General features: G+C 41.7%; 1 protein-coding gene across 1 annotated transcript in view; it reads right to left on the minus strand.

Annotated features, from left to right (window-relative positions):
• Nucleotides 1-457: 457 nt before the first annotated feature.
• ANXA5 (annexin A5) overlaps nt 458-13,726 on the minus strand; it is a 32,991-nt gene continuing 19,722 nt past the window's right edge. The window contains exons 6-13 of the mRNA XM_084627536.1: nt 12,269-12,359; nt 11,108-11,187; nt 10,464-10,520; nt 8,152-8,245; nt 5,910-6,005; nt 4,945-5,003; nt 2,322-2,444; nt 458-1,082 (exon numbers count right to left, since the gene is read on the minus strand). Coding sequence (XP_084483662.1) covers nt 1,020-1,082; nt 2,322-2,444; nt 4,945-5,003; nt 5,910-6,005; nt 8,152-8,245; nt 10,464-10,520; nt 11,108-11,187; nt 12,269-12,359 — 663 coding nt within the window. The 3' untranslated portion in view covers nt 458-1,019. The remainder of the gene's footprint in view (nt 1,083-2,321; nt 2,445-4,944; nt 5,004-5,909; nt 6,006-8,151; nt 8,246-10,463; nt 10,521-11,107; nt 11,188-12,268; nt 12,360-13,726) is intronic.

The raw sequence follows: 13,726 nt of genomic DNA on the forward strand, positions 1-13,726 counted from the left end.
AGGGGGATGGACAGAAGAAAAAGTGAAAATTCAAGACTGAAGACTCTTGGTGCAATCACAGTCATGGAGATTTATGTGCTCTTGGCATGTATCCTATGTGGGGCATGGACAGGCAGCAAGGAGACACCTCCATTGCAAAGGAAAGAAAGAAAGGACTGAAGAAATTGTACATCCCTGGGATTTCACATGCAGTATCCTGTACCCGATCGAATATACTTTCTACCAACAATGTTGCCATCTTGTGCCTGGTTTACAGGATCAAATACACCATCTGGGTGCCTAAAGCTCTCCCCTGACACCAATCAATAAATCCATCAGGAAGCCACCTATCACATTATTACTTACCCATTTCCAAAACACTATGAAAACAGAAAACACTACGTACAGGGTAGTAAGATCATTTAACCAATCTGAAGAAAGAATGGGTTTTTTGCTTGTAAAAATAGATACAACTGTGTTGGAGAGGGAAGTTTATTGGTATGTTATGTTTCCATTGATAGCTCACATTGTTGCTTAGCAGATTCATTCTAATAGCACCAAATATATATTATTATACATGAAAGATATTTTTCTTTAGATCACAATTTTAAAGCTACCTTAATATTTCCATTAAAATGAGTTACCATAAATGAAGTTTAAAAAAAGGTTAAGGACTAAATTTTCTTTCAGTTCTTCTTGGAATGTGTGGATTTTCTCTGCTTCAGCAAAACATCTTAAAAAAAATTGTGCATTAAGCCAAGAATCTATCTTCCATGAAGACGAGAACACTCGCATAGTCATAACAGCCACTTCACAAACTCCTGTGGGCTGGGATAGACGGACTTCTACTTGGATGCCGGTAGGAAGAAAGACTGCATATAACTTCAATAACAAGATGTTCATTGGGTCTTTTTAACCCTTAGGATGCTAGTGTGGCTCTAAGCTGCTATAAAGCACTAACATGCAAAACATAGCTAGACATGCTAACTGAGGGGCTGCAAGGCGGGAGCAGGACTGAATCCTTCATATCACAGACAGCGTTACTCATCATCTCCACCGCAGAGGAGCAAGAGTGCTTTCCTGAAGTCTCCAGATGTATCTTTCTGTGTACGAAACATAGTATTAGTCACAGTGAGTCACAACCATAAAGACATTTAACAAAAAAAGTCAACCCCAGGAAATACTCTAACAAATAACAGAGTTTCCACCCACAGGAAATCCATTTGTATGACTATCTGCTCAGGAATCACATAAGGAGATTCTCTGACTAACGTGCTACTTTTAAACATCCAGACTTCTTGTTTAAATAAAAATTCCTGAAAGATTTCAAATGGCAATACTGGAGCTGGGCCATTTACTGCAAGTTACAAAGTCGTTTCTTCCATTTGCAAACCAACTAACCAAGGGAAAACCATCCTAGCCCAAAGCAATACAAATTAAAACGTTTTACATATTGGAGGTGACCTTCAGTAAGTTAGGAGGGGTCCAATCCTACTCCCATGGCAGTCAAATGGGAAGTTTTGCTACTGACTCCAGAGAAAGGGAGTCTGGCCCCACTTGTTTTTTGTGTGTGGGGATGGCGGGGCTCCATTTGGTAACTTCAAAAGCAATTTGACACAGCAGAATTGAAGGACTGCAGTGTATAAACATAACTGAGAAAGAGATGAAAATGGAGACAATACTATATGAAGAATACTTCTACAAATATTGTGCTATGGAAAAGAGTTATGGCTTATATTAAACAGCTTTTTACTTTAAAACAAACACATGGAAATCCTGTAATATCTGGTTTTCTTACCAACTCCCTTCCCTCTCACGTAAATGATTATTATTCTGCCTTTGTCTGCAATAAAACTTTCCTTTTGGTAATGATGTAAAGGGAGACTAGATTGTAACTGCAGTCCAGCTCCATTGCACAACATTGCTTGCACCATGGGGGAAAAAATAATGGAACAGAATCACATGCAGGATTATAATCCCAGTTGATTTCCTTCTGCTGCTAACAGCTTCTCAGAGACATACAAAATGAAAGGAAAGGTGCTCCAACCAGGAAAGAAGTGTAAAAAAGGCAGGAAAGGAAAAAAATGTCTCTGATTTTATCAGATCTACCCCACTACTACACATTTGCAAGGAAATCTGAAGTTCTCCTTTTTAGGAAATATCTCCCTTCCAAACTACTCCAGCATTTAAGCCCTTTACAAAAATTCATTCATTCATTCAATATTGTTCTTCAAATGTTACCTACACTACCTAAGCCCTAAAGGAGGAGTCTTATACCACTTATAGATACTATTCTCACCAAAGTATTTCTTTATCAGTGAACTGGATTTGAGAGAATTTACCTGAATCATATGATGCAAAGATTTCGCAAAATTCTTTCTGAATTCACGTCTAATGTCCAGAAGATCAATTTCGCTCCTTGAAACCATGATTCTGATCAAAGTATCATCATCAGTGCCAGTTCCCTATGTTAAAAGACATTTAAATATTATTTTAAAGCATCTATTTATGCTGAGCAGGTATTCTGATCTAGAAAAAGTTTGAGAGCCCTCTGTAGTGTGGTTATAACTGGTACTGTAAATACATTCCTCATATAGTGAGAATGTATATGGGTCTTCAAAGAACCACTGCATTGTATTTCTACCTTATCAGTACAAGATGTTTTGGTCTGTATCATAAGGCACTAAAATTTCAATGTGAAGTAAAGAACTGATGTTGTGAAGTGCTGTGTGCCCTGAGCGTCTATGATGTTGAGGATGCTCAGAACCTCCCAGTTCAAGTTCACCACCTTGTAGCTTCATGCCATAAGTGCCCAAACAAATGGAAATGATCCAGCTCCAAAAATCAAAAACAGTATGGTATTGGCATACTATGATCAAGATCAGCATCATACTAAAAGATCCCCAATTCCATCCTAAGAACTGACTTTTTCCACTGAAAGTTGGAGCACAAAGCCCAGTGATGACTAATCAAGGCACATGACTTGCTGTAAAAGACAGTCTGAGTCACTGGTAGAAATAATGATTTTCAAAATTATCTGACTGCTCACATGAATGGAGACTGTGGTGAATGTAGCATAACTGTGCATGTACTCTGTTCAGACAGGTGTTTTTTGCTTTAAAAAAAAGTTTTGAGATGTCTACACAGCAAAAGCTGTGCACAGGCAAGCCTATCCAAGCTAGTTTGACTCCAGCTAGCATGCGTAACAATACCAATGAACACAGCACAGGCTTCAGAGCAAGCTACTGAGCTGAGCATATACCCAGTGTCCATACCAGATTTGTACTACCAGCAAAGCAGCCTGAACTCCACTGTCTTCACTGCTATTGTTACCCAAGCTAGCTTTTGCTGTGCAGACATACTTTAGTGAGTTTTAGCACGGATGAATGGTGCCAGATTGACAGCCCTGAAGTCCCAACCCGCTAATGATCAACCAGTCAGGATCAACTCAGGCAATGGCAATGCAAGTTTCGAAACCAATATGCTTCAACAAGGTCCCAGATGAGCCCCCTACCCTTATCTCTAGCCCCTATTCTCCATGTCCAGTCAATCCTCAAACTTTTGGTTGTGACTGGCGGTGGTTTTCATGGTACACATTTGAATGTTTTAGATGGCTGACCTAAGGACGCTCTCAAATTATGCCAAGAACCAAAAAGCCCCCTTTTTGACCAGGATCAAGGAGTGGAAACCACCTTTGCCTCTTTCAGATGTGCAGTGTAGGACTGAGCCCTGTGTGCAGTCCCTGAATGGGTAACTGTGTCATGACAGATTAATTATATTAGTAAATTTGTCTGCTGAAATTATGAGAAAGTGGTCTCCTTCCAGATAAAATCTGTAGAACCTTAATACAAAATTACATACTTTCTATAGGTTTTTTTTTAATCAGCCTGTAGAATTTAATAAAGAATCATATCCCTGCAACAGAAACCTAAAATATGGTTCAATACACCCATAGAAAGATTTTCTACTAAATGCCACAGATTTGTAGAGTATTTCTTCAAAATTTCATTATATTTCTAGGGAACCCTATGTTTTCATCTCATTTACATTTTATAGGGCTTTTCTATAAAGGTAGTAGAACAACTGTTCTTTAAAAATCCAGCTATCACTTCATGATTTTCTCCAAGTAATTACTCATGCAGACATTTTATTAATATAATTTTACTTCTTGATAAACCCATTTTAGACAAAGGCTTTATCTTCACGAAGGAAAAAACCTATGGAGAGCCTAGTCATTAACCTGCTAGCTCACATGAAAACTACCAACTGCCCGCTGTCTTCAATAGGATTTTAACTCATGTTGACTATCTTTTTTTCCCCAAGATGACAAGGCCTAAAAGGGAGTGTGCATGTGTAGCTAAGTGAGGAGGGTGGGAGAAGCGAAGTCACAGGAAAGCAGGGGAATGAAGGAATCAGTAAAGCCAGATTGGTGTTTAAACCTCTCCTTTTGGCGGCTCCTCTTTACTTCTCAAAAATGGGATGGACTTCAAAAAACATTTGAATGAGGAACTAGAATTTTACTTTATAAAGTTGGAATATGGGTCTATAAATGGTCATCTTAAAAAAAAAAAAGAGGTAGCCATTTTGAGGTCTGCAGATTTTACAACATAGCTTTTAGTCATCCTTGTTTTCAAAATATGTCACCTGCAGAAATTACAGCTTTCAGCAGAAGATGCTCCATTTTCAGGCCAGCAGAAGGCCCCTGATAGCAAGATGGAACATTGCATACTGGGATATATATCGTCTCTAAAGGTAGTGTTTCCATATTGAGGATTATAGTGCCTACCATATTGTCAATTTATCCAAACTAGTCACAGCCTGGCAAAATTTGGGTGAATTTAAGCTAGTCTCTCTCTTTTTTTTATTAAAGAGAGAGAGAAAGAATGAGAGGGGAGGAGGAGGGGGAGAGAGAGAGAAAGGCATTACTTGGAGTGGAAAAAGGGTCTGTGGATAATAAGTACTTACCTTCATGGCATAAAAGAGAGATTCAGCAAAATAGGCAGGTACACTTCGGACACATTTCACTGAGAAAACGAATCATTAATAATCAGTTTCTATTGAACATATATGACAATCTGAGGGGAGGTAAATATTTTGACTTTCAAATTACACAATAAATACAAATTTAAGCTTTGGAGCAGAAAACGTTCTTAAGGCTATCATGCTCTTTCCAACATCCCACTGCTTCGTTTGCATGGGTTTATGTCTGTGGCTCACTGACTCCAAAACAAGAACGATCAGTTTACACCCAAATATTTTTCTGCTCGTCCTACGTGGGATCTGAAAGGTAGAAGTCCTATCTCATCAGCAATACAGATCCCGCTAGACAAACTCTACCCTCAGATTACAAATGTGCCAACACCTTATCTTCAGTAGGCTGGCCTGGGCAAATGAGGGCAGAGTTTGGTCCCACAATTAGATATTCGTTAACAGTGCTTTTGATGATGCATGTGGCTGAACAGAATCCAGTTCATTCTCCCGTAACAAGAGGAAAAGCTTATTTACTAAATAAAAAATAAGATTCCAAATGAGCTACTTATTTTGTAAGAGCGTGCGTCACTTTTTGACCAAAGTCATTCTTTTAAAATCAACAATCAAAACAACATTTTTTAATCTCGCACAGACTAAATGAAACCATTTCTGGAATACCTGCATCCTAGATAATTTAAATAGCTTTATTAAATTAGAGTTCAACTGGATTTACACTGAGTCAGCATGGCAACAATAAATAGTAATGTAATCCCCTGTGCAACCGGAGATTTTAGAATTTAGGTCATCAATTTGAGAATACAGGTGTCAACTTCACTCAGGCTGTTGATCAGGTTACTCAGCACTGTTTTAATCCCTTTACAGGAAACGCCATGTCATCATTTCAGAGCTCACATTATAGCGCCTACAAATAGTGTAACGGTCGTAAGACTGTTAATTACCAATTGCCAGAAGCAACTTCTCCAGATCCCCAGAGGTTTCACGGTCAATGGTTTCTTCAATTTGAAAGCCAGAGATGGTCATGTATTTGTCAAACACTGAAAAACCAAGGACAAGTACAAACTAATTACATGTACGTAAACATTACTACTTCTCCCACTGTCCCCCACAGTGTATGCTATTTTCATTCAAGTACCATATATTATCCACTGCTCAAACCCCATTCTCCAGACACTCTTCCCCCACCTTATTTTAAAATATATTTTTTCTAGCAGACTGTTACTGTACAATACAATTCCTCAGCGAGGAGGATGTAGTCTCCCACGTCTCCTGATGGTAGTTTACAGTCTGGCTGGCATGAGTAGCATATTTAAACAAAAACAACACTGACACCACCTTAAAGAAACAAGCTACCTCACATCCCTAACAAAACTCTCATCTATATTGATTATGTGGAACATTCTGCATTTAAACTCAATCAAACTGCCTGCACCATCAAATCTGAGCACTTTCCACAGATGTGAGACAACCTCCCCATCCAACTACCCAACACTGCACCCTCCCCCAGGCTGAGCTGAAGCTAGAAATTCAGGAGTCATCTCTACTGACCACTGTTTATATTTCAGAGTACCCCACAGCACTTATTACTGGCCAAGGCTTCATACCCCAATGCCTTGAAGGCAATCAAGCCATCACTACCTTAAAAAACAAAGATTGTACAAATTCAGAAGCTATCATAGAACTGGGATTAGAACCCAGATCTCTAATATGCCAAACATAAATTATATTCACCCTGAAAGGCCAGATCTGAAAGGCCGAATGTGTCAAATATGTGTAGGCTGGTGCATTTGGTTATTATCCTGACTCCCATCTCAAAGCCAGGGATAGAACAGAGGATCCCCGATCTACTGCTCCCTAGTTGTGTAAACCAATGGCCAAGTTCTCCTCATAAATCCCTCTAGCACAGGCTTCCTGTTAGCTACAACGAGTAAGGCCTGTTTTGATTTCTAGAGGTCAATCACCCTAAAGGGAGAAAGCACAAGTAAAAGGTCAAAAGACCTTTTACTTTTGTGGAAGAAAACAAAAGTGAAAATAGGCAATGGAGTAAGAAACAATAAGTAGCAAAGTGGAAGGCAAGCAAGGCCATAAACGAAGAACATTTCATTTTGTATTCCCTTCTGAAATGGTCTGTATTCTGCCTACTACACATGTGCTTAACTTCAAGCACGCAAGAAGTGCCACTGGAGCACCACTCAAATTAAACATTTCTAAAGTGCTTATTACAATTTGGGATGCTACATAAACAACAAAACTGGTCTTAATTGAGAAGGGATTCACAAAATTCTATTAGTTTTGCAAATCCTTTGAACACAAAAGAATGATCAAGCAAAACCTTCCACTCAAAAGTGTTTCCCCATCTTAATTTGCACATCCTTCTGCATCAGAATTTGGTGAAAAAAAAAAAAAAAAAAAAAAAAAGACATAGTATACCCAGAAGGTGGGCGGGGGGGGCGGGGGAGCTACAGCATGCGGGGGTTGAGGGAAAATACATTAAAAATGCCCTTTATCCGACAGATGGGCTGATCTCAGTCACATGATGACTCATTATGGAAAATGAGCACCACACATTTTGCTATGCTCTTTTTCAGATGAAACTAATAGCACAGATACAGACACACTCCAGCTGTCCCCTCAGATCTATCACCCCCTTCCTCCAAACTGCAGCTTTTCACTGCTACTTTCGAAGGCCACGTCTACACTAGCACTTACATCAGCAAAACTTTTGTTGCCCCAGGTATGAAAAAACACCCCTGAGCAACATAACTTTTGCCAGCATAAGCACTCGTGTGCACTGCACTAGGTCACTGGGAGACGCTTTCCCACCAACATAGCTACCGCTGCTTGTTGAGCTGGTTTTATTATGTCAATGGGAGAGCTCTCTCCCATCGGCATAACGCGGCTACATGAGTGCTCTTACAGCAGCACAGCTGTATCGGTACGGCTGTGCTGCTGGAAGTTTGTAAGTGTAGACCTGGCCTAAGAGGAAACTACTTAGGGGACACAAAGAGGAGTCCTTTAAGGGATGTCGTAAAGACTAGTGGGCCACAAATGCATAGAACCCTCCCCAAGATCAGGGAGCCAGAAACAGTTCCTTCATGGCTCCTCTCCTACAGGCTGCGCCTATCACACACCAGGCACAGCTGAGATTCTGGTTTTCAGGTCTACTTGCACCACTTTACCTACCCTTCCTTAGGTGACAGACACTTCGAGTTCCCAAGATGGTGATGAACTTTTCTTCATCTGTTCCCCATTTCAGCTCTCCAGCCTTAAATAAGACCTGTTATAATTTCAAGAAACCAAAACAATGTTAGTAATTTCTTCACACATTCACTTGAAGGACTCTACGCTCCATAACAATTGCAGTTGGAGGGGAGGAAGCTTGAGTGACATGTCCCAAAAATATACATGAGGACAAACTGGATATGCCATATCAACATGCACACCAGTGCTCCATCATCACAACAGATATTTCTTGCCATCATCCTCCATCACCCCCACCTCTTTCCCTTAGTCCCCGTTTTAGTTTTGCCATCTGAGTGATACTCTATCCTCATTAACCCGTTCATGCCCTGAGATACATGGCACATGTACAGTAATAGTCCTGCTTCATATAAACATGAGGTACCCTTCCAACAAATGTTTTAGAAACATACCTTCCCTCCCCGCTAAAAATAAAATTATATTATATTTGAAAGACCCATGTTAGTCATCAGACCTGCTGCAATCAAGGTCTCCCTTTGACTAATCCAATTTCCACATGGTCCCATACTTAGTAAGTTTTACAAAATATCAATTTATTGAAAGTGTTAACAAGAGCAAGATGTATATAGTAGCAGAAAGCTAGACTGTGCTCTGGCTAGGAAGCCAGCACTTAAAAGAACTTAAAATGCAGCACTTCACCAGGCACCATCAAAATATACACATACCAAACCTATACATGCCAGACACACAAGTATTTTGCATCAGAAAGTCAAGAAAAACATGCACTCTAAAGCACACACACAAATTTCTTGACATAAATTTAACAAGCTCTCATATTCTTCCTCTGCCTGTGTTATATTCTTGACCTGATTTATGACCTAGGCCCAGATCTCCAGTCCTGTGCATCAAAACCACAGCTCCTAGCCACTGGAGTTCATGTCCTCATTTGATTAAAATTTTAATTTTAATTATATAGATCATTTTATCACCCAACCCCCATCCAACCCTCCCTACCTGCCCTGACTCCTATCCACACTCCCATCCCTGACACATCCCCCAAGACTCCCATGCCTATCCAACCCCATCCTGTTCCCCATCCCGATCCCCCACCCATTCCAACCACCCCCTGCCCCGACTGCCCCTGGGAACCCCTGCCCCTTTTCCAACCCCCCTGCTTCCCATCCCCTTAGCATGCCACTCAGAGCAGCAGGACTGGCAGCCGTGCTGCCCAGCCGGAGCTGGCAATGCCGCTGCGCAGTCTAGAGCACTGGGGCAGGCTGGCAGCTCTCGCAGCCGCACTGCCTGGCAGGAGCTTGCAGCCCCGCCGCCCAGAGTGCTGGCGGCACAGCGAGCTGAGGCTATGGGGGGAGAGAGGACAGCAAGGGAAGGGCCGAGGGCTAGCCTCCCCGGCCAGGAGCTCAAGAGCCAGGCAGGAGGGTCCTGCGGGCCACAGTTTGCCTACCTGTGATCTAGGCCCACAACCTGCAGGACAAAGTTTTCAGCCCAAAACTATGTGAAACAGCCCAGATGCAACATGCATTAAACGAACTCTGCAATCAAACTGCTGAGAATCTGACCACTACTAGATCTGCTAAGAGGTACCCTTTCAATTATTATATTACTCCTACTCCTCCTTGGAGTGCAGTTCTAAGAGTCGGAGGCAGAGCTATGGAAAATATAATTCCACTGCAGTATTCCACTCTCTGGAAAATTGTTCAGACAGTCGTATCTGCAGCGGCAGCTCTGGGACTCATGTGGTTACAATAAAGCAACATATTTGGGACACTTTCTCTTTTGAGAACTCCACCTTCTTTTGAATCATCCCTAAACATGAGTAATGCTCATGTTGCATCATCTAGTAAATTGCAGGTCCTACACAAATCTTTTATGTCAAGGCTGGCCTGTATCAGAACATCAGATCTGAATGAATGAATCTGAATGCCCTCAAATTTTGCAAGTGACAAACATTTGAACATCCAATGTTAGAAACATCCATTTCTCTCAGACATTTGTAGTTCCCACTGCCATACTATTTAGGCTTCTCATTTTATAACTGGCAAAATTGGGTTGAGGAAGACGTGGAACAGAGGGGAAGAGAGTCCTAAAACTCGTGTTTGAAATCTGGATCTGAATGTTGCAGCTTGCACCACCTCTGTTTTCACATCACTTGCAACAGAAAGGAAGCAACAGTTATTTCCAAAATCAAGTCTCTCTCACATCTGGGCCCCACTTGTGCACCCATTTTATTTGTATATTAACTTGTATGAAACACACTAACATTTTTTTTCACTTACCTGAGCATCTTGCTCAACCAGACCCTCATCAATTCTTCCATCAGGGTCTCTATTAGCCTAAAAATAATATCCAATGCTTAGTCCAAAACAATGTGGTCCAAAATAATGAGCATAAGATTCAATGCCAAATAAATAATCAGTAATTTATGTTTTTCTGCAGTCTTATTTCCCTTCCCTCAGCAATAAAATGCTAGCACACAGCAGGGTGAATTAAGTATTCTGCCCCCCCAATTATAAACAAAAATGTACGTATCAAACTCTCTGTTATCTAACAGCTTCTCAAGACACCATTGCAAATTGTGAGTTACACCTGTCACTGGAGGTACCAGAGCAGAACTGGATCCTAAAACTGAACCACCATCACTTCCAATCCACTCACTGGGGTCAATCCGGCACCCTGCTGCTGCCCCTCCATACAGCTCTGGTGTAGACCAACTCTCTGGGTGGAGTAAGCAAGCAATTATACCAATCTCCAAGATTTATGTCCATAGGTGTATGAAAATAATTCAGAGTGGCCTCTTTGTAAAACAGATTTAGATTCCGAGTTATTCATCAGTAGTGAAATAAGCAAACACTGCCCTGAATTCTGCAGTCTAATACTGCAATCTCACAGATGCTCACGCACATACAAAATGAAGACTTACCTGAACAAGGACTACTAGCATCCTCTGATAGTAACCTGTTGTGTCTCCTGTGACATGATCTTCTAAGTTGGCTTCATATTCTGCAAGAGAACACCACCTTACAGAATTTCTCAACTCTTTCTAATGGAAAGAAGTGATGCCCTCACTAGTCCCCAAGAGACAGAGGAAGTTAAAGGCTCACCTAATCTGATCATCATCATCATGTCTAATCAGCCTTAAGGAGCCTTATAAGCAAAGGGCTGTATGCTGCCTTCATTTATATCTGCATAACCCAATAGCACTGAGAAGATGAGGCAGAAGGTACAATCTGGCCTTTGTCAGCATAAAATCACTAAGCCAACTATTATTCAAAGTCAGACCCAGGTTCTGTTCTCATTCCAATGTCAGGGCATGCTCTAAAAGCAAACAATACTGTAGAATTCTGTACTAAGCAGGGAGTGTCTAGTCATATTCAGACGTGAAACCTTCCCTCCAATACAGGAGCCTGGATGCATACATAGTTAATTTAGCTAGTTATCTTTGTTTTTAGGAAGTCCCCCTAACCATGGAAGAAAAAGGTTTAGTCTCTACAAATCAAAGGAAGAGCCACCTGGAGATGGGAAAAGACCCATCACTCATTATTGGGGTCACTGTACTCTGTGGTTCATCCCATCCCTAGAAACACAGGAAGAGATGCATTAGCTTTAGCATGAATAGCCTTAGATTGCACAAAAGAAAGATAGCCCTGGGTGGTGCTCAGCAAAAATCTTAACAACAAACAGTTGATTTTAGATTAGAGTTTCAGTTTGTTATGTGGTGCCAACTTCCTCCTTCCCCATTATTGGGCTCCCCCACACACACTTTAGAGTGAATAAAATCAACAGAAAAGTGCCAAATTTAAGTGAAATCCCACTATAAAAAGGAAAAATATTAAACGTTACATCCCAACGACAATTTGGCCCAAAAAAGTTGGACTGTACAGCTGTGTCTGAGCACTAGCCTCTGGCCGTGCAAGGGTCTCCATCCCACCAGAATACAATTCCAATTGTAAGATAAGTCTTCTTTTTGTACTGCCATCCTCATTTCTTCCCTCAGCTATCAAGTATGCAGTGTTAACACAGACACTAAAAATATTAAGAGGGCTAAAGAGAGGACACATTTTAAACACTGACTGAACTTTACCTTCCAGATAAACTTGTTTTACATTCCGCAGCTCTGCACTTGTTCTGGAGGCAAGAATTTCAGTTAGCACTTTCTCGTTGGTCCCTGCTCCCTACATTAAGGGCACAAATACAAAGCACTGGATTCAGTAACTGAGAGAAAAGATAATTATTTCTTAAACAACCCCAACAGCAGTATTCTACCTTACAAACTTTGGGGTTGGGAGAGCACACTGTTTTCTTTCTACCAGCTGTGTACTCTTCTATTTGAAAAAAACCTCAGTTTTTAAGGTTTGGTTTGACTTTAAATGGGGCCTGATTGAAAACTCAATGGAAAGACTTCTATGACTTCAGTGAACTTTGAATGAGACCCTCAGTGCTCAAGCACACCAAGCTCTATTTTATTTAGGTAACATGATCTGTAACATTCGTGCAGCTGAAATAATGTAACCGTACTTCCTGGGCAACTCTCTGGTACTCACCTTGTCTTACAAGGTCTCACTAGGATCACCCGCATACACAGAGTCAACCCAGGAACTATGGCTAGATCACTTCAATTGCACTACATTTACAACCAACCTTTTACTCATCATGAACACATTTTTTAAATAAAATTGCCTACTCAAGCACCTAAGAATTTTAAGTCCACGTGCTCTCATTACAATGTGCACAACAGTCACTTTCCACTCCTTTAAGTATAATATTTACAAAACCCAAGGCAACACCTTATTTATGCAAGCCTGGATTGGCTGTGCCTGTAGGGGATACAAAATGAATGCTAATTAGCCCTAGCTCAAAATTATTTTCTTCAAACAAGAAACAGTCAGCCACCTGGCCCCAGCAGGCATTTACAACTCCTCTGAAATGAGAAAATTCTAAACAGAAATTTTGAGATATATTTATAAGTAATGAGGTCAATCAGGTTATGAACCATCATCCGAACACATACAGTTAGATTGACAAAGGTGTGGCAACTAGGGTGACCAGATTGCAAGAGTAAAATATCAGGACACATGGGAGGTGGAGGGCAGCCACAGGCTCACAGCCCCCACTGGAGCAATGGGTAAGGGGGGTGCAGAGCCCTAGGAAGCTGTGAGGGGAGCACACAGCCCTGGCTCCGGCCCGCACCACATGCCGTGGGTCAGAGCTGCACGGCCCCGGCTCTGGCCCCTGCTGCAAGGGCGGGGGCCATCTCAGGACTGGGATAGGGGGTTGGGGCATGGAAGCAGGGTGCTGACTTCGGGAGGGAGTTTGGGTGCGCGAGGGGGCTCAGGCCTGGGGTTGGGGTGTGGGAGGTTCAGGTGCGGGTTCAGGATCGGGTCGCGCTTACCTCAAGCGGCTCCCCGGAAGCGGCAACATCTCCCTATGGGTCCTAGGCAGAGGCACAGCCAGGCAGCTCTGCACGCTGCCTCTGCCCACAGGCATCACCCCCGCAGCTCCCACTGGCCGCAGTTCCTGGCCAATGGGAGCTGCGGAGCCC

This window comes from Lepidochelys olivacea (genome assembly GCF_965140295.1).
Source record: "Lepidochelys olivacea isolate rLepOli2 genome assembly, chromosome: 4".
NCBI classification, from domain to species: Eukaryota; Metazoa; Chordata; order Testudines; family Cheloniidae; genus Lepidochelys; species Lepidochelys olivacea.